The sequence below is a fragment of the Talaromyces amestolkiae genome, assembly GCF_001896365.1.
Source record: "Talaromyces amestolkiae strain CIB chromosome Unknown scaffold25.1, whole genome shotgun sequence".
NCBI classification, from domain to species: domain Eukaryota; kingdom Fungi; phylum Ascomycota; class Eurotiomycetes; order Eurotiales; family Trichocomaceae; genus Talaromyces; species Talaromyces amestolkiae.
This window is the reverse complement of record NW_024468061.1, coordinates 90,571-116,203: the sequence shown is the minus strand read 5'-3', so window position 1 is coordinate 116,203 and position 25,633 is coordinate 90,571. Positions and strand designations below refer to the sequence as shown.

Below are 25,633 nucleotides of genomic sequence, written 5' to 3'. Positions count from 1 at the left end.
CACGTATCTCATAAGAAAAATTATTATTCGTCGAGCGGGGAGAGGAGGGGCTCGGGAATAATATCGGGGGAAGAGGCGCACTGATACTTGCACTTTTTTGGTTGACCTTGATTCCAAGGTTCTCAGTGGATTAAAAATTTGAATTAATTTCAAAATTCATCCAAATTCATATAGAATCGCCGACAAGATGCTAACTACATATTTACCTAGGTAGTGTTTCAAGATTGTGATGGATGCATACCTATCCACCGACATATTTGGCTACGGGGTGGTCGATGGAAAACCCACGATGGCTCTTGCCAGCATGCAAATAACAAATCGATTCAGCAATTTATGCACGAAATGTGTAGACCCTTCAGTAATTCGATCAAGTAATAAGATGAGGCCATAGCAGAAGGTATTTCATTATACTACAAAATCCTAAGGTTGTTGAGATTAGGATTTCTCAGCCAAAGCCTGTCGCCTTGACTGGGAATTCAAATCCAGATACGGCGCTTCACCAAGACTACATACTCGATCACCAATTCTAGTATCATCGTAATCGTAGGTGGCACAATGCCAATTAGACCGGTTATCCCATATAGCAACGTCGTTCTTATTCCATTTGTAGCGAACTTGGGCATCATGGTTCTGAGTAAGGAGCTACATAACAAATTAGTATTGCCGTCTCAGTTCCTTGATGTACGTAAACTCACGTTGAAAAGATATTGCAATAGTACATCCGACTCATCTTTGGTGACGCCGTTTATGCGCTTGGTAAAGCCTTTATTCACAAAGACTGATTTCCAACCAGTTACGGCTATGGTGCAATTAGAAAGGTTGGTCATAATTTGAACGGCACAACCAAGGACTTACGATTAGTACGAATCACAGGGTGAACTGCAGTAAGAGATGATCCGGCATTCAACGGAGAGCCTCGGATACCCTCTCGCAACGGATTCCCAAGTCGCCTAGCTTCGTCGTGGAAGAATGTCGCATCGTGTGTAGCGGTAAGTCCCTCCAAGAACTGTGCCATTGACGGAGATAGGCGATCATAAATCTCGTACCCGGACGCCCAGAGGGTGTCCCCTCCTGTCTCAGGCAAAGTGTGGATCTTGAGTATGGCATAATCGGATGGGACATTTTCAAATGTTATATCGGCATGCCACCCGACAGAGGCAAAACGAGATGTATCACTCAATTGATGAGTAAGACCACCACCTTTCTTCTGCTTCTCACTGCTAATGAGGCTGATTTGGTCGCCTAGCTCGCTTCCCTCCTCTGTTAAAGGATGGATATGCAGCGAAGAACTCTGAGGCTGTTCCGCATCGTCTTGTTGTCAATGATACTGATTTTGTATTTAATAGGTGATAATATAGGCCACTTACACATCCGGCAAGAGTAGAAAGTCTTTCGCAGAAATCTTTCATTTGAAGGTGCGTCACATCTTGACTTCGTAGAAACACCACACCCCTTTGAGAAACTATATATATTGAAAGAGATTAGCTCATACTCGCATTCAATATTAGGACAGTGTCATTTACCTATTGTCGCGATGTCCTGAATCAGGCGGTCACGATCTTCTGAATCCAAAACTTGCGCGATTTGTATACCTGTGTATTCTCGACCAATGACTGGTGTCAGGTCCCTATATTTAATATTGTCAAGAGACCCGGAATATTTAAGTGGTTCACTGATAGTCGGTCGAGCTTGGTCGTGACCACCTCGGATGTTAGGTCTATCAATTGGATGTATAGCAGGCATCTTTGTCCTCAGTCTCGGTTCTTTCTTTATGATTTTTGATGTTGATTCTCTCGTAGACAATTGGTGAAAGATGAAGGAATGGTCATTAGAGTCCCAAGCAACAGATCTACTAACCCCAGAAGGAAGTCAACTCAATAAGCCGCAGAACTAACTTTTAGCTATCCCTTAACCGTAAATGTCCTCCGTACCTCCGAAGTCCGTACCTCCGAAGCTAAACGAGTCCGGAAGCTATCTCGGGAAAATTCTCGGATGACAAGCCTGTGGTCCAATATGAGAAGGCGGGGCATGTGGATCATTATTACTCCATTCAATTATTTCATTACTCTGTCAAATCTACTACTCAAGTAGCCCTCCAATAACCGGGACTGATGCACCTTAGTTCTTGCTCAAAGATCGCATAATCCGTGATGTCCTACTTCGAATAATGTGCGGGGAAGAAGAACATGTAGTAAAGTACGTAGAGAGAGGGTTATCATTGTGTAACGTTCTAGGCTCCATGTCCAATTTACGATTTACCGTTTATTTTAAAGTTATAGATTCTTGCGCTAGTGCTCAACGCCATTCTCGCTGGGATTGCGACATCTTGGTGTTGATGTTGAAAGCGATTAGCAACGCACATGTTGAAAATATCAACTTCGGATCAAAACAGGCAATGGCCCGGTGGTAGGTATATCAAATTGAATATAAATAACCTTACAGCTGGGTCGAATCAATTATTTTGTTGCTAAAATGACATTGTACTACTTCATCGGTCTTTCACTTCAAACGTGGTCCGACCGCTACAATGGAGACCGACATTGAAACTGTGGGCGCTGATAAATCCGTTGATTTCAACGCAAAACATCATGGAGATGATCCTGTGAAGCCCGTGATAACTGAGGATCTCTCCGAGGTCATTGCGCCGCATCCTTCATACGAAGGCTTTCATCGCTTTGACCCGAGGGCAACATGGACTCCAAAGGAGGAGAGAGCGGTGGTATGGAAAACAGACTTGTTCTTTCTCAGCTGGGTCTGTATCATGGTTCGTCACGATTTCGCTCTCAGTTCCTCATTTAAATGCTTATGATGTCTTTTAGTTCCTTGGGCTGCAGCTAGATCGAGGCAACCTCTCGAACGCTTTGACGGACAACCTTCTCGCAGATCTGAAAATGACTACGAACGACTATAACAATGTAAGCTAATCGCCTGCTTTACTGATTTGGTATAGACAGTGTATTAATCAGATATCAGGGAACGACCATTCAATTAATCTGCTTTTTGTCCGCCGAATTTCCAGTTCAACTAATCATCAAGCGATACGGATTTCGTATTGTGCTGCCGACTATGATGATTGCCTGGAGTATGGTATCCTGGGCCCAAGCCTTCATGACTAGCCGTGCTTCTTTCTATGTCACTCGTGCGCTCATTGGCGCTTTCGAGGGAGGTTTCATCCCTGGAACGATCCTGTTTGCCACTTATTTCTACAAGGCGCATGAACTGTCAGTACGATTGGCTTTTTTCTGGTCCACACTGAATGTAAGTCGTTGCAGCTTCTGTTCACTACTATATCGTGACCTTCATCTAAAATATGTCTAGGTTGCACGAGTCATTTCTTCCCTCCTTGCCGCAGGTATTCTCCAGATGCGAGGTGTAAATGGAAGGGCTGGCTGGTTTTATCTATTTCTGATCGAGGGCCTCCTTACTCTCGGAATAGGAATTATCGTGAGTAACATACTCTTCAGCCACCAGTACCACATCGATAGACTAATGAATCCCAAAGAGTCTGCTTTACTTGCCACGCTCTCCGACGAATACGAAAAGCATTTTGTACCCGAAGTCATGGTACACTGAGCGCCAGGAGGTAATCATGATCAATGTAAGTCAATCCATTTCGCTGAAGTCTATAGAATAGTCACACTAAACCAGCTAGCGACTCCTCCGTGACGATCCGTCCAAAGGTCTTACCGAGATTAGCGAGCCCGCGACCCTCAAGGATATTCGCAATGCATTGAGCGACAGATCGATGTGGGGGCTTTATTTCATTGGCCTCGTAGCCTACATCCCGCAAAGTCCAGTCCAGGGATACCTCTCGCTCACCCTAAAAAGAATAGGCTTTTCAACTTTCGACTCAAATATGCTATCAATCCCATCTGCCGTATTGCAGATCATTCTGATGCTGTTGTTAGCCAAGAGCAGTGAGTGGTTCGACGAACGCACTTTCCATTGTTTGATCGGAGAATTCTGGTCTCTACCTTTGCTGGCTGCGCTCTTAGCCTTGCCAGCGCATGGTGACAACTGGGGCCGTTTTGCAATCACTACGATGATATCAGGATATCCTTATTTCCACCCAATCGTTGCTGCGTGGATCTCGGAGAACACGTTTGATGTGAAAAAGAGGGCTATAACGACTGCTACGTATAATGTGATTGTTCAGATTGGATCGGTCATTTCGTCGCGTAGGTTGACCCTTCCTCATCTAAAAAGAGTTTCATAAAAGCATACTGACTGATAGAAATTATAGAAATCTACCGAAGTGATGATTCGCCATATTATTACAGGGGCAATAAGGTCCTCATCTCTATTTGCGCTCTTTCTCTTGTGACATTCGTTGTCCAGCGAGAATATCTACGCTATCTGAATCGGCAGAAAGAGAAAGTGTGGTCCGGCATGTCTGAGGAGGAAAAGATAATATACCAAAATGACCAGGCAGCGCGTGAATTGGACGGAAACAAGAGATTGGACTTCAAATTCAAATACTGAGAGTGTATTACATTGCGAGGATAGAATGAAGTATATACCTAGGTAGGTATCGGCGAGAGAGATACGCCTTGCTATTGTAGACTAGCGGATGCAGTGTTAAACATGTATGCTAAAATTAGTATTTCATGGTATGAACATTTCAATGAAGCCCACAGTATGCGGTAAAATATACTAGTAATCCAAAATTAAAAACAATGTGGCTGCTGACTAAACTGCTGGCTAGAAAATGCCATCCAGTCGTTTTTCGAATCAAGATTCCCCGACACCCGCAAACCTCCGCAAACCCCGCATAGCTGGAGACGAAGACTGTCATATCCATCATCACCAGCCCGTTCTCTAGCTAACCATGACTTCAAAAGCTCTTCATTCGTGCTTTTTATGTCGTCGTGGTAAGCGCCGGTGCGACAAGAACCTGCCTTCATGCGAGCTCTGCACCCGGAAAGGATGGAAATGCACTTATCCTCAACGACGTGGCCAGCGTTCCGCTTCCCCTCCACACAGTCCGTATCGTGCAGAATCTGCCAACGAGTCCAATTCGATCATCACGAGACCCACTTCGACAAAGAATGGTATAATCTCTAGTCATCTAGTCGCTGCGCCTTCGGCATCGTCTGTTACTGTGAATATTGCCATCGGTTTCCTAGCACCCGATCTCTTTCGGGAAGTTTCTCTAGAAATTCCGCGCCCGAATTTGGAAATTCCCGAAGATGTTATACTGAGCCTAGGTGATAGACAAGAACTGCGTGAGACGGCTCTCCAATTCTTTCAGATCACTTGGATGCCTATCATCAGTCGGAAGAGCTATTTCAACGCTGTACTTAATCCGCTATCTCCCCTACGACGCCCAACCAGCTTGCTAGCTCTTTGCATAAAGCTGTGCTGCTTAGAGGTCCGTGAAAATGGTGATGAAGAGCGGACCTCTTTGTATCGATTGACTAAGAAATTCTACTCGGAAGTGGAGAGTACAGAAGGCTTATGTATTCAAGTCCTGCAGGCAGGTATATTGATTGCAATTTTTGAGATTGGCGATGCCATCTACCCTGGGGCATATTTGACAGTTGGCGCATGTGCCCGTTATGGTGTTGCTTTGGGTTTAGACAAAATCAATCGAGACAGAATGGGCGGCGATCATAATCGTGCGGTGTCATGGATGGAGATCGAGGAGAAGCGTAGGGCTTGGTGGGGCGTCTTGATCTTGGACCGGTCTGTCATTACCCTCGTGATGAAGAATAATTTTCTGCTTCCATATGACAGTTTAGTACTCGTCAGGGCTGATATTTTCTTCATATATAGATTCCTGAACTTGTCGAATCCCTCTCGCATCCTGGCGACGGCAGATCCAACATTTGAAGATTTTCTTCCCGTGGATGATGAACGATTCGCCGACGCGGTAAGGCTCCCTTCTACTCTTCCTTTTCTACACAAAGATATGCAATCATTATCTAACGTGAAGATATGCCCAGACGTCGCAACCAGAGGACGCTGTCACCATTTCCCAAGGCTATGTTTTCAAAATCGGACACTTCGGCAGGCTAGCTCAAGCAACATACCTTATCAGTCAAATTCTCGACAATATCAGATCTCTCTCTGTCATTCCTGACTATCTCAATGGAGGTAGCTTACCAGCAGATATAGTACAGCTTTGTCGCACCATCGAAGCTTTGGTGCGTGCAAATGAGATGGAAATTACAGCTCGGAGGTTATCCTTCTGCTGTCAAAGCCTAGTCTCTTACAGGTAAGCATTATTACAGGCATTTTTCCCGCCGGCAGAGAGATTCTGACCGTGGAAGTAGTGGCTTATTCCTCCTTCAACAACATATTTGGGAGCAGCTGGGTGTGAAATCTGCGCAGGAGGTGCAGACACATATGTTTGACGAGACACGGAGTGCCATCGATACGCTTTGCCGAATTTCACTAGCACTTCAACAAGGATCTAATATGGTAGACCTACTGCAGGGCCAATGTACCTTCTTTCTTGCTGGTGTCGTTTACCAAGGCCTTTTGGTGCTTATGAAAATTGGACAAGGCAACCCCTCGGCAGAGATTATCAGCGCTAAAGCCACCTTGACTTGGTTACTCGAGCATATACGAAGCCGTTGGCCACTCGCTTGTAAGTTACTTGACAAAACATAATTGCATGAAAAAAATCCAAGTAGTGGATGTCTAACATCAAACGAAGGTATCTACCAAACTATTTTGGACGCAAAAGAGGCCTTGTTGGCTGTGGATGCGATATAAGTACGAGTCTCGTGCGCCGGTAGTAGTTTCATGGCCAGAGGCTCGGCTGGTCCCAATATTGCCCAAGGAGATGACATACAATATAGTGAGAGATAGTGACTTGAGTAATAGACTCAGTATACTTAGTTTGAGCTGAAATATAATTTGGATATAAGCATTTTCTTCTTGTCACTATATTTCGCGATGCAATCCGGTTACAGGCTACCCGCACGAGTCAATTAGGCCTGGCACGGCACGGTCGCAAATGTCAGAGTAAACAATTTAACAAAGTAAATGATCATATAATCGAAACTAAGCTCTGTTGAAAGACATTCGGATATACTCAAATGAATAATCAAGCTTACAAATATTCCATCTGTGCCCCGACTTACCAATCAGTAGAATGAGGTAGAAGTAACATCGATCTGCATCTTTCAGACTCCGATTGCTTGTATGTGTCGTCCACTCAAAATGATTGGCGCTTTCTATACCTAGTGCATATTCCTTTTTTATATAATTTGTAATACAGAAGCCCTGAAATGAATTGATAATTTTGAGGCATCTACAGTCTTAGCTTTAGTTACAAATCAGCCTGCCGACAGATGTACGTGTCATAGCGGACATTGCGGACTTTTAGCGGTCGCCTCCGTTAGCGTTGCGGCGTTGCTTCTTACTAATCACCATCGCCTGGACTTAAAAACAGAATAATTCCCTCCTTTCGTGAGTACTGCAAAACAATTCATTCGCAACAATTATAGCATATACCCTACTCGACTGAGTTCGTGTCAAATACCCAAGCTATCAAGATACAACAATGTCCGCGAGCAAGAAGCCGTCCATTCTTATTACAGGGTACGTCAATTAGCCTGTATACCTTCAATCTAACCTTGTACTGACTTTCCTAGCTGCTCGGAAGGTGGAGCTGGAAATGCGCTGGCATTAGAATTTGCGTCGAGAGGTTTACGAGTCTTTGCAACTGCTCGCTCTGTTGAATCGATGAGCAATCTGTCAGAAAATGGAATCGAAACTCTAGCCCTGGATGTTACCGTGTCGGAGAGTATTACAGCCCTAAAGAACGAAATTTCCAAACGTACTGGTGGTACTCTAGACTATCTATACAATAATGCTGGATCTAGTAAGTCTTCAAGCCCATTGGGGAAGATGGCGGCATCGCATGAATTTGTTCCATCTCAACAAATACTAAAACCTGCCACAGTGTACGAGGCTCCGGCATTAGAAGCTGATCCCGAAAAAGTCCGAAGAATGTTCGACACCAACGTATTCGGTCTATTTGACGTCGTCACAGCGTTCACACCTCTCCTCATTGCAGCTGCCCACAATTCCAACTCCACTCCCACAATCGTCAACGTCGCTTCAATACTCGCCCGACTCCCTTTTCCGTTCGCATCTGCATACAACGCAACCAAGGCCGCCGTGTCAGCATACTCTGATACACTACGATTAGAACTCAGCCCTTTTGGAATTCGAGTTGTCACACTCTTCATGGGCGAAGTCTCAACCAATCTTCGCTCTGCAGATAACGTCAACTTTGGGCCTCAGAGTCTCTACGCTGACGTGGAGAGCAAGGTCAAGGAGAGGACGGATCACAGCGCTAAATCTTCTATCACACCTGATGTGTTTGCCAAGCAGGTTGTTGCCAAGGTTCTAGGTGACAATAGTGTTAGCTATATCTGGAAGGGAACAAACGCTTTCATCGTGTGGTTGCTCAATGCCATAGGACCTCGGAAGGTGTTCGATTCTACCATGACGGGACCTGCTGGGCTTAGTGACAAGGGTCTTGTGAAAAAGATTCGCGATCGTGGGCAGCAATATTTCAAGGAGGGATGAGTAGTCTCGATAAATTAATGGATTCACAGACTTATTGTTAGTCAAATAATATAATTTCTTGCTTTGCCAATATGTTCTTGCCCGTAGTGAGATCTCTTGGACCGCCGGGGTTGTACGTGTATTACATGGGAATTTTAGGGAGTTTCCTTACTCATGCACAACCAAGTATTATTTACTATAATAGTTTTGTGAACTATCAAACCCTGTTGGTAGTGTGGTTATATACACAGTAAGAAAACGCCTCATTTCGAAGCTCCGAAAGTCTTGACAAGCACTCACTGATAAGAACTCTTAAGAGTCGCTAAACTACAGAATAAGCAATATGACTAAAATAAATCGTGAGCGACTTGGATTAATATCTAAAATAACGAAACCTTATGCTGTGAACTTTAAGGCGTCAGAAATCAGCAGGTTCCATATGGAATTCATTTCCCTGCCAATGTCGCGTGTCTAACATCGTGCAGATCTTTGAGAACCGAACGTGGCCGCCCATCGTAGTTCTTTGCTCTCATCCACGCTTCCAAATTCGGAATACGAGAGCTATGGATACGGTCAAGGAATGCCATATCACGGGTTGCGCCCTTGCCCTCACTCCAATAGCGCCACCAAGCCGAGAAATTCTCCCTCCATGTCATGAATGACTCATCACGAGGAACATTGGGGTTGACCGCCCAATTTGAATAAGCTCCTGGATATGGCTCTGCTTTCTCTAGATACTCCGCAAGGGGCATGCGCTTATGTATGCCTTTCTTACCCGTTACTCTTGTAAAAGTTGCCACAATTTCAGCGAAGCTGACTTGATCTGTCGCAACCTCCAGGTCGAGGCCTGCGGACTCTGATGGATTGTCGAATATCCATAGACTATAAACCCCAACATCATCGAGGGCAATCAAAGGGATCTTGCCGTCCGCTATAGAGTGAAACTAATTAACATTCTTCCAGTTGACAAAAAAAGTCATTTTACACGAAATAGAAAATAACTTACCCGCGGGGTTCGCCCAGACAAACGAACCATCGGCCTGCTCCTCAGGAACAAACATTCCATCGTGTAGCATATCCATGTACGGTCCCGTTGTCAAGAGTGATGTCTTCATAGTGGACTGTCCATGGCTGAGGATCAGATCGCCAACGCGGCCCTTGGCATCGTTATGTCCCCAATGATACTGCTCATCCCAACCACCCTTCCGAAAAGCATAGTCGGTATTAGCAAAGACGTAATGCTTGACACCGTGATGCCTAGCTATCTCGTATGCTCGAATACCATAGAATAATTCATTTTTTTCGCCAATCGTGAAACCATCAAGGTTTACCCACGCGCCGTAAACGCCAGTAAAAGCAGCGTGAAGATCCTTCTGACTGTCCTGGGAGCCTTGCACAAGCGTGACATTCGGTAGGGCAGCTAGCTTTATAGCTTGATCCGAAGTTGGATTTCGAGTCAGTACTCGGACGCTGTACCGGCCGCTGTTCGAGAGGGCTGTATATCATTTTAGAACGGGTGAGGTTTGTTTCAATGCCACCTGGCTCAGACTGACCATTGACAACAGGACTGCCTTGCGCACCGGTTCCTCCGATAACCAGTATCAATTTGAGATTTTCCATAATGATTGTATGATATTGTGGTGTAAAATTCACGAGTAGGTCGAATTTTTGAATAAAAAGAGAATCTACTCTCAGATGTCATCTGGAAATGCTTTGAACAACCTTAGAATATATATGATCCTATTACTCATCGTTCAGGCTTCCTGGCACCTACGTATTTACTTTCTGTAGCTACCACTGATTTGTAATCTCTAGACGCTTACGAATGTATACAATCTCATCACCGAAGAACAGGGGATAGTTGTAATGACGTCTTCTACAGATTTCAGGACCAGATTGTCAAAGACAGACAAGCAACGCATGTTTAGCTTATAATTAAAACTTACATAGGTAGGATAAGTACATGGAGCAACGAATAGTAATCTGCGAAAGACGAATGGTAAGCGATAGAAGTAAGCATAACTCGTTTCGATCTGCTCCGGCTTTGCGGGTATTCTTGCGGGTATTTGCGGGCTTTGCGGGCATTTGGCTTGCAGAAAGTAATCAGAGAATCCGCCGACACTAGGAAGTGTTCAAACCATAATTTCTAATGCTAGATGCAAGATGATGATGGAATACGATAAACGAGATTATCGATCTCAATTGAAGGTATATAAACCCGTACCTACCAGTATTACAATGAATGTAAGATCCAGAACTTTCTTCACAACAACCCTTGAATCTGGAAAAGTCACTATCCGGAACGGAGATCTTCAAGCTTAAATCCCCAAAATGTCCAAGCTCATTGTTGTTACCGGTGCAACTGGCCTACAAGGCTTAGGGGTTATTGATGCCTTGTCTGCGAACCCCGAATGGAAAATCCGAGGCGTTACCCGAAATACGAACAGCGAAAATGCTAGGAGACTAGTCGAGCGAGGCATTGAAATGGTAACCGCAGACCTAGATGATGAAGATAGCCTCGTCAAAGCTTTCGTCGGCGCACACGCCGTTTTCGCCGTTACAGATTTCTACGAGCCCTTTGGTACTGGGATAGGGCCTGAAAAGTCCAAAGAAATTGAGTACGATCGAGGTGTGAGGTTGGCCCGTGTCGCTGCGAAGATTCCCACTCTCGAAAATTATTTTTGGAGCACCTTACCTGCTGCGAGCAAGTTAACAAATGGGGAGGTGGAGGTTCCACATTTCGATGCGAAAGGAGCCATTGATGAATATATCAAGAACGACCCGGTCTTGAACGCAAAGACTATCTTCCTTTTGACTGGGTTCTATCCATCAAATTTTGGCTATCCGCCTTTTACTCCAGTCTATTCTGTAAGATTACCACCTTCCTGCTTTCCTGATGATACACAGGGGTTGTGTCGGTGAGCTAAATATTATGTCAAAACAGAAACCAGCTTCAAGATGGTTGCTGGTCCTCCCAGCAAGTCCTTTGTCCTACCTTCCCTCACTGGGCTCAGTGAGTAATATCGGCGTTACCGTTAGCGGACTTTTGCAGAATCCATACCCCCGAACAGCGAGCGGATCCAAGGGGGGTCGATATGTTCACGTAACGACTGGCAAGTATCAGATACAGGACTATTTCTCCCGATGGGCAGAGATTGCAGGAAAGGGGAAACTCCAAGTTCTATCAGTTCCATTCGAGCAGTTCGAAGAGCTACATGGAATGTGGGGGACTGAGCTAGGCCTTATGGTGAAGTTCTGGGAATTTGCTGGAGCTCCAAAGATGTGGGGGACGGTCGGAGAAGGCGATGTGATGATCGATTGTCGTGATCTTGAGGGCGTGAAGGAACGTCTCCTTACTGCTGAAGATGCCTGGAGACTGAGGAAGTGGGATTGATTTTAGCTTTCCGGAGAGGGTTATAGACTAGGAGTAGAATTTGTACGATATTCTGATGTAATTTTGGGTTAAAAAGTGTCAAGTGCAGTTTTTCGGAAAAGTTTTGAACAATGGTCTAGAACTTGGCAAAGATGATCTGTTCTTTTATTTAATTAATGAGTTCCCGGGAACGTCATACAGTAAGCCTAAGAACAGCTCTACGCTAGACAGTGCTGGAGAGGCAGTTCTGTTTCAGGTACGATCAAGCGTGAGAGATCTGAGTCATCTAGGAGATGTTCTATAGGCTCTGGCATTTCATAGTAAATAGCCGTCGTCGATTACCCCTCACTTTACATCACATGTCCAGTTACAATCACCATTTGCCGAGATCGAGGCCTTGTAGCTTCGAATGGTAAGATGGCTTTGATGATTACTTATCAGAAACTGTATTTTTATGGCTTTCGCATATATGGGACGCAACTATTGGTCAATATCACGAAGAAATAGGCAGACAACTCCTACACCTAAAAATTCAGTGCTCAATCAATCACTTCCTCTATACTTTCATAACCAGAATTAGAATTATCGTGATCAAAAAGAATACAGGATGTCGTCAAGCGAGAACTCTGTCGAAGTTTCGAAAACCCAGGAAGGTATCACAACCATTACCCTCAACCGCCCACACAGGCGCAATGCAATCGATCATTCAACAGCCGAGAAGCTTTATCATGCCATTCTAGATTTTGAAAATGATGAGACCCAGAAAGTTGGTATCTTATATGGCACCGGAGGAACTTTCTGCGCTGGCTTCGATCTGCACGAAGTAGCCAAAGCATCGACTTCTGCTACTCAAGGTAGCGAGGACGGAGAAAGGCAATACAAAGGACCCAGATTTAATGTTGAAGCCGACCGCGTTCAAGGCCGAAATGCAGGCCCCATTGGACCCTCTCGTCTCCAGGTGCGCAAACCTCTGATTAGCGCTGTAGCAGGGTATGCAGTTGCAGGTGGGCTGGAACTGAGTCTCATCGCGGATATTCGTGTCGCTGAGGACAACGCTATTTTCGGAGTTTTCTGTCGACGGTTTGGCGTACCACTAATTGACGGTGGCACCGTGAGGTTGCAGGCCATCGTTGGCTTGGGTCGAGCGCTGGATATGATCTTGACAGGGCGAGCTGTCACAGCACAGGAGGGTTTGCAGATGGGGCTTGTGAACAGGATAGTTGGTAAGGGTGAGGCATTGGCTGAAGCGACCAAAATTGCAAGTCAGCTTCTTGCGTTTCCGCAAATCTGCATGAACGTTGATCGGGCGTCATGTTATTATGCTGCCTACGACGCCACTTCATTTGAAGATGCATTGAAGAATGAATTCAGGAACGGAGAGAGTGTTATAATGCAGGAGGGCGTTCATGGGGCAGCTTTATTTGCCGCGGGGGTTGGACGGCATGGATCAAACATATAACTCTACTAGGGATGTTTTATTTTGGACTTCTCGAAAGTTGAAAGGGAAAAAAATACCCAATCATAACATACCTGGATTCGGAAGCTTATGCTTCGTCGGACAATAAATGCGCTGACTCCGGCTGCTCGACGTCAAATGCGAAACTCAGCTCACCCACCAATGTCTTCACATCCCTAAATTGACCATGAAATGTTAAAAAATGTAAAAAACCATAGAAATTATAAATGCAACTCACTTCAATAAATCTTTCAAAGTCCACGTAAGAACTGACCGCAGCACTTCTAGCGACACAAAAGCCGAGAAGGCAGGATCCTGCACATGACGAATGTTGAGAAGCTCCTTATCAATCTTTTGCATTCGCCGGGCTAGAGGGAATGATTCTGGGGTACGCATGTATGGAGGAAGTGGTTGGGCATTCATGATCGATGCGGAAAGGTGGCATAGAAGGGACGAGGTAATGTGAGACTTGAAGTCAGGCGATTTGAACGCAATTTTGGCAAGATGAGACATCCATTGTTCATCCGAAGTATCTGCTGCAGGTGTTTCAGCTGTTGAAGATGTAGACAATTCTGGTTTGTTGCTCGGGTATAGTCTTTCGAGATTTCGGGTAGTCGTAACCATCAAGGACATGCTGGTGAGGAGACGCTGCGCCTTAGAGATAATATTGTCGTACGTTTCCCTGGGAAATTTTCCTCCAATTGGTGGCTCGAATTTAGTGAAATGGCTATGCATACGTAGTGTATTCAAAAGTACCATCTCCTCTTTGAAGAGCTTGCGACGCACCACAGAGAGTCTGCGAGAGGCGTTCGCGGCGTTGTTGCGGCCATCGGGTAACCCACTTCTCATCCATATTTCAATTGATTCATGCATAGCGCCGTAGAATTGAGCAAGAATAAAAAGGCCATGCCCAAGCAGTTTTCGTAGCTTGGATTTGGCTGTTATAGGATATGGAAATATGACCCAGAAGAAGGAAATAGCACAGCCAGCCGCAACAGCCGCCAATTTGTACGGACCAAATATGTATATGGGGTAATACGGTTGATCATTTGAAGTGGCCACTTCAACTCCAAGCTTGCGAACCTGTCGCTCAGCGTGTTAGTCAATATGGACTAGATAGAGAATGATGGATACCAACCTGAAGCTCATACCCAACTATGACATTCAGGGTCACAATAGAGATCACAATGGGTCCGAAGTATTGTGGTTTTTTGACGTAAAAATAATACTATCATCAACAAAGAAAGTCAGAAGAATGGAGAGTTTGACTGGAATCAAGTCTTACCTCAAACACATTCGCAAAATATAAAAAAACAATTATTCCAGGAGTCTTTTCATCAACAATATACCAAACAATCAAGCTTAGTATCATGGAGACAGTCGTGGCAATAATTCTCGCCATGAAACCAAACAAAGTTTGTCCGCTTGTAGGAGACATTCCAATGACAATAACAATCATTGCCCAAATACATCGTCCGTGGAAGAAGAATTCCTGAGTTTGGCGAAGGAACGCTAGGATGGCGACACAAAATGAGGCAGCGGCGACGCGAAAGCCAAAGACGCTCAATTCCGATTGAATCGTTTGCGGAATGTATCGTAAAAGGTTACTTGCTTTCTCCCAGGTATTGACTGGTAGCAGATGTTCGGGGTCTGAACAAGAAATTGAATTTTCCTGTTTTGCGCCCCTCGTAGAGGAGCTATCGTTTGGCCGATTCGTTTGCCCCGTAATACCACTTTCTGATTCCTTCTGCTCCGTCTTCAGAGAAAACCAATTTCGAACTGATTCCTCTCTAGGGAATATTAATCGATTAGATTTCATTGTTCCGTCCTTTACTTTGCTATCCGCAAATATGACGAGTTCGAAGATCGAATTTAGGAGTATTCTTTGCATTTGCCCCATGTAGAGAAGCAGGAAGAAGTCTTGCCGCACATCAGTATGTGATGTTAGGAACTCTGCATTTAGATTTCCATCGGGATCTCCATTATCTGAAAAGGCCCTGATAGACGACAATTCTTCCGGGACATTTCTTTGTTGGTTGTAGAGATTCTGTAGCACTCGCTCATATTCGGTTACAAAATTGGTTTGAAGTGGATTCGGATACTCTCCACTCGATTCTTCATCTCTCGTGTTCGAGTTCTCGGTTTCTCTCGTATTGAACTGCTTCGCAGATATAAGCTCGAATGTGAGGAGAAAATATTGCATACCTGCCGAGCTCAAATGGAGGGTATCCACAAGTTGTTTGTGAAGCATCATCACGCTTTTTTGTACCTCGGCATGCTTTGAAAGAGTTTCGTTATCAAATGTTTCCCTGACTTCGTTGGACATTTCTTCTTGAACTATCATTTCAAGTATGTCTGGTAACATTGACATGCCGGACAGCGCCAGCAGTATGTCCCTAAACAAGGCAGCGGCCTTGGTAAGATCATCCGCGGCTAATTTGCCCCAGGCAATCTCGTCTTTAGAATAGAACAAATCGGAATGCAATTTGCTATGCAAGGCATTGAGCTTGTTCATGGATAGGTTTAAGGCTCCTTTGATTTCGCGTAAGCCTGGAGACACGCCGTTTCCACTGACATTCCCATTATCCTCTGTTCTCAACGCGGTCCGGGTTCGACTCAGAAGTCCCTGCCCTACCCACACCGTGGATGCGGAACTCCCTTTCAGGAAACCAATCTGAAATTGTAGAACATGTTGTACCTGTGATGCATACTCCCTCATGTCTTGAAAGACATAACTTCTGCTGGTTATGGGCAGAATAAGCAATGACACAGCCGAAGCGATTGCAAACCCGATAAGAAAGGTTTTTAAAAGTCTAGAAATGAATTCAAGGCCTTCAGAAGTGGTGACGAAGGTGCCAATGCGGGTGATAGTGACGCTTGAGAAAATGGAAAATGATACCATTGGGTCCTGCAGCTCCATAGGTCGCCAGGCACGGATTGCATTCGCGGGCCTGGAGTCAACCAGAGTTAGCCTTAGTGTCGCACACACAACACAAAACTATGTACGAACCAAATCAGGACAAAAAGCCACACTGCTGCAACCGCACATGCATCGCTGTTGTATCCATTCCTTGCGCTCTCGGAAGCATCACTAGGGGTACTGTGCTGCCTCGCCTTGACAGCAGAATAATTGGCCAAGCAACACAGCGATGCAGCGATACACACCGCCAAAAGATTGAACAGCATGATCTTGATAAACTTGGCACGAGGCATGAGACATTGTGATGTCACGGACATGAGGGCAGCCAGATAGCCCACCGTCAAGGTTATGTCTGCGATTGCATTACTTTGAGATCTAAAAGATATTAGCTAAATCCGTGTTGAATTGATGACTTTGACATACATGGCAATCACTATCGTCGGTGGTAGAGCGCCTTTCAATATCATCAAGATAGACCGGGAGTCTAAGTCGAGTCTCGTACACGTACCCGAAATTAGCTTCCACACCACGGGAACATGGCGCTCCTCATCGGCCCCTGTGGAAGCCATTCACAGGGCTCTTTGGCATGCGGTTACCGAGACACTACGGTCGGCGGAAATAGACTCCGAGGGACTCTAGAGCTCCACAATAAAGTCTGCCCAGTCACTTCGATAAGTTGATATCTCCTGCTTTTACTATTTCTAAAGGTGCAGAAAGAAAAAATCAAGAATTTGAAATGCAAATTTTGTATCTCGTCACGTGCGGAAACGTTCACTCCCGTGGTCAACTACCGTGGTCATACATGCCAAAACGCGAGGAGGTATGTACCCACTCAATTATTCTAGTTGTACGTTTTATGGTTATGCTATTCTCTAGGAGTCGTTCCCTCTATGACTTATTTGGCTTTTCAGTTTTGTCTTCCACTTCTTGAACCAATTCTGGACGCGGCATGCTGTCACGGTGCTCACCGTATCGTCGTCGCAGGTACCGCTTATCGCAACACCTGAATGCCGCTCGTCAACAGCTGTGAGTCTGACTACTTTTTATGGTAGATCTCAGTCCTAAACGATTGAAATGTCATCGTATGCAGTGTTGCCGTCACATAATTTTGGATGTGGGAGCTTCCTTATTATTGTCGATGACCGGCGACTTAATCTAAAAGAAATCACCGGTATGGTAAATATTTGTAAAATTACAGTTTTGCGCGCCCCAGGTCCGTGTAAGCCGTGTCAGGTAATTTCGAAGAATACAAGTTTGTGATTGGAGGATCTAACCGAGTCAGCAACCGCACCCAAGATCAACCAATCATACTGTGTATATCCGGTCGGCTGATCAATCTTCTCATCGAGCAGCACATGCACCATAACTCGATGATATGCCGCGTATCTTTTGAATTTCAAATTATATTAAACCCGGAAGCCTATCTATCACGAAATATTCAAAATTTACGCTTGAATACAGGCAAAAAGCGCGTATATAAAAGTGGTTCTGGAGTTTGCTCTGCCGCGCTACGTGTCAACGAAGTGCCTAAAATGAAACCTCACCTTGACGCATAGGCAAACCCACGGTTAGGAGAGCTAGCCTAAATGCCCACGTAGCTTGAGAAAGGCGCTTCTTACTCTGTAAAAGTGCACTTCCCGCTCGCTGTTATCATCTCGGTATGAAATTTAGTCATTATTAGTGTTCCTACGACAAGTATTTTTCCGCGTTCAAGTTATTGGCTATGAATTTCCAAGCCGTATCGCGCAAGGCTAAAAGTTGCCGTCTCGTCTTCCACGTGACAATTGCAATACACATCTATGGAGAAGGTAGTCATGCTTGACGCGCAGGAGATCTGCTACGGCTATAGGACACAATCGGTGCCACAGCCACGTGTATGTATGCCATGCAAGGCTGCAATGGAATTTCGATTCGGCTTGATGGTGCTGCTCGTAGAAATCTCATTGGCTTGCGGATAAAGTGCTGACCTGGACCCTTTCATAGTGAGAAACATCAAGTAGAGCACGCTGCGGGCTGAACTATACGAAAATAAGTTTATTGCTACAGGCTCCGTGTCAAAGTTATTTAGCCTATTAGATAGGTAGTTACAAGATTATAAACCTGAAAGCAGTGAATACAACTCCAGAAACGCGATGGGGGTCATTAGCAGTGTTGACGAAGGTATTAGGAGGTGTTATTTGATCACAGGCGCATTGGCTGAAATGCAAAAGAAGCATGGTAAATGAATTTGTTTCAAGACTTACTCGTCCGTGCGAAGAGTATAACTATTTTTCCAGTACTTCGAGCTCGACCACTGTTCACTATACAGAAGCCCACTCCCCACCTCCCGAACCGTTAAATATCTTAGCCGCATTGTGGGGAATCTATGTGTATCTTTCTAGAGAGTGAGAGCCTCATTAACCAGACTAAGCAATTCTGTCCCTTACGCCCATCCACAACAATGACTTTGATTATAGCCTATCTAAATAGACTACGATGGGAACAATGAATTCTGCCGAGAATATGGTCACGCTTTACGATGTCTTTTTGCAAACCCAACACGGACGAGGAGCTAACGAATAGTTTGGTTTTCCGATACTCCGCGCAACGGTCTCGGTTCCCCATTAATCTGGAGACTATTCCTACCCCGGTTCCTTACTTTCTCTCCCGCCGCTTCAATTTCGTGGCGAACGTGGTATTAGGCTGAATTTTAGGCCTCGGGAGAAACCACCGCCATTCATTTGTTGTTTTCTTGCCCGCGTGGCTTACTGCTTTATCCAGCCCCGAGGTCTAGCCATTTAACGGTGTACTACCATTGGCCAATTGATTTACAGGAGATAAGTATTCACCAAGAATTCCAGACTTGTCTCTGCTGACCGGTTATATTGAAGATAGAATAGTTTCCCCGCAATGCCAGACCCCGGACTTCAAATAGGAGCGTGACCTTGAGCTTCGAGCTTTATTTGTCTTTCTTGAACATCTTTAAGATTAATATTGCGATCACATAATCCAGTTCCAACGCAGAGTCCTGTTACATCTTGAAAACACTCGGCCTGCAAGTCACAATGGGAAAAGATACCTTTGAACTCGCTGGTCGCGAGTGGCCCAAAGTGTCATGGTGGAAAATGAAAGGAATGCGATTTGTGTATCTCACCTTGTGGGCTGCCATGATCACATCAGCTACAAACGGTAAGAAGTCTAGCTCATAATACTCGAAGATAGCTACTAAGTGGAATGTTCTATCAGGTTATGATGGCTCTTTGATGAATGGTCTGGAAGCGATGACCAGTTGGAATGAGTGTAAGAATCTTCATTCCCGAAAAAAACAACACAATTAGACTGACAATATGCAGCATACAACAACCCTAACTCTAGTACTCTTGGTCTACTAGCTGCGGCGATGTCAATCGGATCGATGCTTGCAATCCCAGTTGTTCCCTACGTTGCTGATATCCTAGGAAGACGTGCGGGTGTGGTACTCGGATGTGTGATTATGATTTGTGGTGTGGCAATGGTATCCATTGGTTATCGTATCGCGCTATTTGTCGTTGGTCGGATCATTCTCGGATTTGGTCTCGGTATTGCACAGGTAAGTCGCACTGGCCTTACGACCCGGGCTTCTTGGGGCTGACTGTCTCTTTAGGAATGCTCGCCTCTTTTGGTGGCGGAACTGGTTCATCCACAACATCGAGCTGTCTATACTACTATTTACAACTCTCTTTGGTATGTTGGAAGTTTGATTGGCGCCTGTGTTGCCCTGGGTAAGTGTCTATATAGCTAACTAGATTTTATAACGTGCTAATGGTAATGTAGGAACGAACCGCATCCAACACAGTGATTGGTCGTGGCGTGTACCCTGTCTTTTGCAGGGCATACCGTCGATTTGCCAGCTCGTTTTTATATGGTAAGATACCAACTATAAATCATGATAGCCAGATAGATTGACAGTGTTACCTAAAGGACTGTTCCGGAGTCGCCTCGTTGGCTCATCTCGAAAGGCAAATTTGCCAAGGCGAAGAAAGTCCTGGCATATGTGCACGCTCAAGGAGATGAAGATGATGAGTTGGTGAATGTTGAATTTGACGAGATCAAGCAAACTATCGAGCTTGAGAAGCAGCTTGAAAATAACTCTTGGTCTGAACTGTGGTCTACCCCCGGGAACCGTCACCGTTCAATCATCTTGATCTCCATTGGCTTCTTTTCGCAGTGGTCCGGCAACGGCATTGTGTCTTATTTCTTGCCTAAGGTATGTGCCGCTATTCCTTCTCATTGGGGCGTAAGCAAAAACAACTGACAATTTTAGGTTCTTGCACTGATCGGCATCACTGATAGTAACACCGTCTTGACCATCAACCTGATCCTCAGTGCTGTCAACGTCGTCTCCGCTACTGGTATCTGCTTCTTTGTTGATAAATTTGGTCGACGCAAGCTCTTCCTGTCCTCTTGCGTCGGTATGATCGCTTGTTTTGCCTCCACAACCATCGCTCTGGCTCGTTTCCAATTATCAGCCGACAACGGCGGAACGAACCAAACAGCCGCGAATGCCGTCATCGCTTTCATATTCCTGTATTACATAGCCTACAACATTGGCTTCAGCGGTATGCTTGTGTCATACTCGTCCGAGATCCTTCCCTACCATCTCCGTGCCAAGGGTCTCACTCTGATGTTCTTCTGCGTCGACCTGAGCTTGTGGTTCAACCAATACGTGAACCCAATCGCCATTGCACACATCAAGTGGAAGTACTACATCGTATATTGTGTGTGGCTGGTGGTTGAACTTGTCGTAGTCTGGAAGTTCTACATCGAAACCAAGGAGACTCCTTTGGAAGAAATCGTTAAATATTTTGATGGCGATGGAGCTATCATTGGAGGCGCTGGTGCTTCGGAGAAGGTTCGTCAATTAGCTGACGCAATGGACGCTCCTGCAAACCATGACTCGGAGAAAGTCGGCACCATTCAGACCGAAGCCGTGCTTTAGGTTGTTGAGTACTGTTGCTTCAGCTGGGAAACTTCATCAAGGGTGACATTCACGGTGGCGATATTGCATGATTTAACAAGTGGATGATACTGGGGCCTTATGCTTCGTCATTGAATCAATTGTTATTTCGTTTTAGAAAGCTCTGTGCGCTCTGGAAGTCATAGTAAACACCAACTGTGCTTATTGACTTGAAGATGCGAGCATTGTGCCTAGACTATGGCCTTGGAAAATATCATAAGTCGTTACTGATCTTAGCGGTTTTCTTTCACAGCCAAAGGCATGGTAAATTAAATTAGAATCGGGACTCAAACCCTCAACCAACTGTCTCCTGTAGATAGTCGTTTAAGAAGAGTTCAGTTCTCTCTATAAAGCGATCTCATTACGAACGGGGATGTATCCGGCTATTCTACAGAGGAATACGCTTGATAGATAACGATGTCTTCAAGGATTCATTTACTGCTTACAATGCGGCAGGCGTAGAAAGCTCTCACCCATTCGTATAGTCCATATGATTCATAGTAATGAGAGGGATTGTTAGCCGGAGTTGCAGCTGACAGAAATAGAAAGTAGAAGAAGAAAGACGGGGCAATACTAGCTTTCATTATGTCCGCACTTATTGGCGATCGTATATAGACTGTTTAATTCAAAGATTTATACAGGTAGCTGATGGTTGAGCCAGATAAATCCTCGTATATCCCTATCTGATGTCAAATTTACCCCCTAAAGTTTGTGTAATCGTCATTCATCCTAATGGTCGCCCCAATTGATGACTTCCGTCCTCCCTCACTACCACGTCATTGCGAGGGCGTTTTAGAAGCTGTTTGTCTCGGAGTATAGGTTCATACTCGGAGATAAATAATGCTTCTTATCTTGAGGATTATGATGGACTTCGCTCCTTTAAATAATGGATGATCGGCGAGGCACTGTTCTTGCAGTATCCGTACTCTTCGTGGTGTTTGCTTGTTTTTTTTGTAGCCCTTTGTGTGATTTCAGCACTTTTCGTTGTCAGGAGACTTCTGCTGCCTGGTAATTTAATGATTCTAGCATGGGTAGGTTTCAACACGTCAAAATAATGCAACCCTAGCCGCGTTCAAGTTACAATAAAATAGAACTGCTTTCCGGATCAATGCTGATTCAGTTAAATAGATCTTAGATTGCGGATTGGTGGCCTCGCTCTTCTTCGCTCTGGACAAGGGCTATGGGCTTCATGAATACAAAATTCGACATGACAACCTAGCTTTGATTAACAAATCTATTTGGGCCTTTCATGCCCTTTATGTGACTCCCTCTGATCTTACTACGGTACCAAAAGGATGATCACTTGCTGAAAAAAGGGGCTAAAATTTATCCTCATTGGCTACCAAAAGCTCGATCTTGACATTTCATTTTACACTCACACAAGATAAAAAAGTGTTCTATAGGGCAAACTATGTCCTTTTAATTATAGTGAGTGCTGTAGGCCTGGGGCTAATGATAGCTACCATCTTCCAGTGTAAGCCGGTATCTGCGGTGTTTCAATTGAAGAAACACACGAAAAAAGAGTGTACCAATAAGTTTATATCAGCTATATCTACGTCGCCTTACGAAATAGCTACGGATATCGCCCTTATTTTCATACCAATTTTGCTTTTGACCAGAATTTGTCTTCCATTCAGACAACGAACAATCTTGGTGCTTACTCTTGGGGCTAGTATCTTGGTAATAGTGACGGACATTGTTCGGGTCGCCTTCCTTCAGAATTCAGCGAGAGTTCGACTGGAAGCACTTCACTCGTATCACACAGAAGATATCTCACACGAGGTTTATACCTGTAAGCTTGCATTCAAGATATACTCAGCCATCAGCTTTGCTTTCATGTACAAAGTCCAGCTGAGTTTACAGGGTATGCTGCGTATTCCACAACGTGGGCGGTTGTTGAAGTGAAATTTACGTTAATGCGCTTGCGTTCCAAGCCTCAAGCCTCTTGCCGCTCAGATCAGCCCGAATTTAATTCAAGGAGGGGTTACAGGGGACCATGCTCATACTGACCACTCTGTAGAAGATAGCAGCACAGCAGGTTGCGAGAGCCTGAGGGTGAAATGATGACAGTACTCACCAAGAAACGAGAATTAGGACCCCAGAAACGATATCCAACCAATATCAAAACTTCTTAATCTCTTGAATCTGAGGCCTAGAAGAATGCTCACATTTACCAACAAGAAATCGATCCCCCAAACATCTTTATTACAACATATTTCTTCCTATGGGGGCCATCATATGGACTAGTAACCACTCTTAGATTGAAGTTTGGGATTGCCCGTTTTGGTCCATGGGACGCACATATTGGCTAGGGACTATACTGGCTAGGCTATCTCGCTGTTCAAGTTCTGGTGGGCCGACTCGTCTTGAAGAAACTTGGCTTTGATACTGCATTCATCTCAGCGCTGTACATATATGCTACGGGGGCTTTACTCTTCTGGCCTGCTTCTATTTCAGTGTCATTTCCAATGACCGTGGTTTCAAATTTCCTTGTTCTGTCTGGATTAGGCATGTTGGAGGCTATAGCAAATCTATATCTCGCTCTTTGTGGCCACTCGAGTATTCTGAAATTTCCCTATTGACTGCGCAAGGGTTTCAAAGTGTGGGAAGTGCACTTTCGCGAGTAATTGCTGAAAGTTTTCTGCTTCCCGATGAGCATAATATCGCTCAAGTCATATATGTGCAGTGGGTATATCTTTCTGTTGCTCTCTTCGTGATTCTACTCGCTGCTTGCTTCCATTATGTACCAGTACCTCGGGTCGGTCAAGAGGATCTCCATCGTTTGGCTGAAATGTGCTCTGCAAATAACCCTAAATATTCGGACGTCGTGTGGTCTTCGTGGCACTTGGTTTGGGGTTGTGGGCTCAATTCTATTTTTCGGTGCTGAACACCACGCATGAAGCAGATTCCTCAGATTTTGTCAAGCAGATTTTGCCAAAGTAAGTAGAACCCTTCCGGCTACATATATTCGAGTTAATTGTCCAATTAACATGTTTTAACATATCAGGGTTGAAATCAAGGTCATTGGTGTCGACTCCGTTGGCGCCACAGTCTGGCGTATAACTCGGTTGAAGTGAATTTTGCGAAGACCGATCAGGGTAAGGTAACCCATGTTCATCTGACCAGTTATAGACATTCAGTTAACACACCGACGAGAATGGACAAATAGTGGCTAGACCTGAAAACATAGCGAGGGGCAAGGGCCCTAGCTTCAATAAGAGCCAAAGCTCCATATAAATCTGAGCCAGTAACCTGATTCAAGGCACTAGCAGTACTCGATGGCTAGAATTCTACCGAAATTTCCAAATAGAGGTAAGCCTCATATCATGATAGTCAGCAGGACAAGATGGATCTGGGGCATACAACGAGGTTTACTCACACTAGTATCGATGGCATCAAAATAAGTAACACTGTGATTCGCAGTTAAGCCACAGTAGACAAATAGTATTTGGAAATTGATAGGTCTGTTGTCTGTCGATGACTATCAGGGGGAGATATTACTGAGAGATTCCGTTGTGATTTTCGCTGGATCGCATCAGTCATGATCACTTCCAAGAAACCTTCTGGGCTCCTTGCTCAGTTTTGATTGAACTTTAAGTTCAAAGGGCTTTGCAAGGCCGATGACTTTTCATCCGCTCTAGTACTTTCCAACGCCTCGCTTTACCCTGTGGAGGCTATAGTTGGTGGATACTAGGAGTGTACTCACATACCTCGAACTCTCGATACTGGATATTAGTTACGCAGGTAGAACTGAATGCCGCGTTCCAATTTTCACTTTTGGCGGACAGGCGAGTTCTTTTTTTCCAAACACCTCGCTCAACTGTACAGCCTGTGATGGTCGGATGACTCGGATTTCTCCGTTGCTCTGCCTCATGGCAGTGACGGCAAACTCATGTCAGTGTCTTAGTTCGATAGCATTGAACGCGCCTTGAAGCAGGCAATACTGTCTTGTAAGTTTGCAACTGATCCCGGCGGAAGGACTTCTTTTTAGACAGGGGACAGCATGGAGGATCGTAAGATTTGTTACAAACGGCTTTAATAGGGTTACTGTCTCCTAATATCCGAATTAAGGGAAGATCGGTGTTCCAGCCAATGTAATAATTTTTAATGCAAGAAAATTGACCTCCAGTCTGCACTAGTCTGTCACGGGAGTGCCTAATAATATAATTTAGGTATCCAACCACAGGTACTTTAGGGTTAAAAGATCAAGCTGGCGAAGACTTTACAGGTTAGCCCATTTATATCCAAAACTAATCTAGCTAGTTGATCAATGAATTCGGCAAACAATTGGTCTTGGTATATCTAGTAGCATACTATACAAACACATATTGTTTTACCGGGAATTTGATGACTTCGTGAATAAATATTGCGGAACGTCGTCCT

At 44.8% G+C, this 25,633-nt stretch overlaps 8 protein-coding genes across 8 annotated transcripts; 5 read left to right on the top strand and 3 right to left on the bottom strand.

Moving 5' to 3' along the window:
- Positions 1 to 435: 435 nt before the first annotated feature.
- BHQ10_009521 (uncharacterized protein) lies at positions 436 to 1,743 on the bottom strand (the record flags this gene model as incomplete). The annotated part of the gene is made up of 5 exons (XM_040882446.1): positions 436 to 642; positions 696 to 799; positions 856 to 1,297; positions 1,368 to 1,462; positions 1,524 to 1,743. The coding sequence occupies 5 exons, from the start codon at positions 1,741 to 1,743 to the stop codon at positions 436 to 438; spliced, it is 1,068 nt and encodes a 355-aa protein (XP_040738023.1).
- A 784-nt stretch (positions 1,744 to 2,527) lies between these two features.
- On the top strand, positions 2,528 to 6,720 carry BHQ10_009520 (uncharacterized protein; the record flags this gene model as incomplete). Its single annotated transcript, XM_040882445.1, has 11 exons — positions 2,528 to 2,764; positions 2,820 to 2,915; positions 2,974 to 3,258; positions 3,319 to 3,444; positions 3,503 to 3,598; positions 3,653 to 4,165; positions 4,842 to 5,010; positions 5,073 to 5,872; positions 5,946 to 6,217; positions 6,276 to 6,592; positions 6,662 to 6,720. 11 exons carry the CDS (start codon positions 2,528 to 2,530, stop codon positions 6,718 to 6,720), a joined length of 2,970 nt encoding a protein of 989 aa, XP_040738022.1.
- A 793-nt stretch (positions 6,721 to 7,513) lies between these two features.
- BHQ10_009519 (uncharacterized protein) lies at positions 7,514 to 8,547 on the top strand (the record flags this gene model as incomplete). The annotated part of the gene is made up of 3 exons (XM_040882443.1): positions 7,514 to 7,551; positions 7,605 to 7,834; positions 7,916 to 8,547. 3 exons carry the CDS (start codon positions 7,514 to 7,516, stop codon positions 8,545 to 8,547), a joined length of 900 nt encoding a protein of 299 aa, XP_040738021.1.
- Positions 8,548 to 8,972: 425 nt separating this feature from the next.
- On the bottom strand, positions 8,973 to 10,146 carry BHQ10_009518 (uncharacterized protein; the record flags this gene model as incomplete). Its single annotated transcript, XM_040882442.1, has 3 exons — positions 8,973 to 9,457; positions 9,533 to 10,021; positions 10,080 to 10,146. The coding sequence occupies 3 exons, from the start codon at positions 10,144 to 10,146 to the stop codon at positions 8,973 to 8,975; spliced, it is 1,041 nt and encodes a 346-aa protein (XP_040738020.1).
- A 711-nt stretch (positions 10,147 to 10,857) lies between these two features.
- On the top strand, positions 10,858 to 11,920 carry BHQ10_009517 (uncharacterized protein; the record flags this gene model as incomplete). The annotated part of the gene is made up of 2 exons (XM_040882441.1): positions 10,858 to 11,394; positions 11,471 to 11,920. The coding sequence occupies 2 exons, from the start codon at positions 10,858 to 10,860 to the stop codon at positions 11,918 to 11,920; spliced, it is 987 nt and encodes a 328-aa protein (XP_040738019.1).
- A 586-nt stretch (positions 11,921 to 12,506) lies between these two features.
- On the top strand, positions 12,507 to 13,358 carry BHQ10_009516 (uncharacterized protein; the record flags this gene model as incomplete). The annotated part of the gene is made up of 1 exon (XM_040882440.1): positions 12,507 to 13,358. The coding sequence occupies one exon, from the start codon at positions 12,507 to 12,509 to the stop codon at positions 13,356 to 13,358; it is 852 nt and encodes a 283-aa protein (XP_040738018.1).
- An 85-nt stretch (positions 13,359 to 13,443) lies between these two features.
- Positions 13,444 to 16,844, bottom strand: BHQ10_009515 (uncharacterized protein; the record flags this gene model as incomplete). Its single annotated transcript, XM_040882439.1, has 7 exons — positions 13,444 to 13,531; positions 13,594 to 14,438; positions 14,494 to 14,583; positions 14,641 to 16,306; positions 16,366 to 16,650; positions 16,699 to 16,729; positions 16,784 to 16,844. 7 exons carry the CDS (start codon positions 16,842 to 16,844, stop codon positions 13,444 to 13,446), a joined length of 3,066 nt encoding a protein of 1,021 aa, XP_040738017.1.
- Positions 16,845 to 19,319: 2,475 nt separating this feature from the next.
- BHQ10_009514 (uncharacterized protein) lies at positions 19,320 to 21,232 on the top strand (the record flags this gene model as incomplete). Its single annotated transcript, XM_040882438.1, has 7 exons — positions 19,320 to 19,443; positions 19,501 to 19,554; positions 19,608 to 19,843; positions 19,898 to 20,015; positions 20,068 to 20,158; positions 20,215 to 20,500; positions 20,558 to 21,232. The coding sequence occupies 7 exons, from the start codon at positions 19,320 to 19,322 to the stop codon at positions 21,230 to 21,232; spliced, it is 1,584 nt and encodes a 527-aa protein (XP_040738016.1).
- Between the last annotated feature and the right edge of the window lie 4,401 nt (positions 21,233 to 25,633).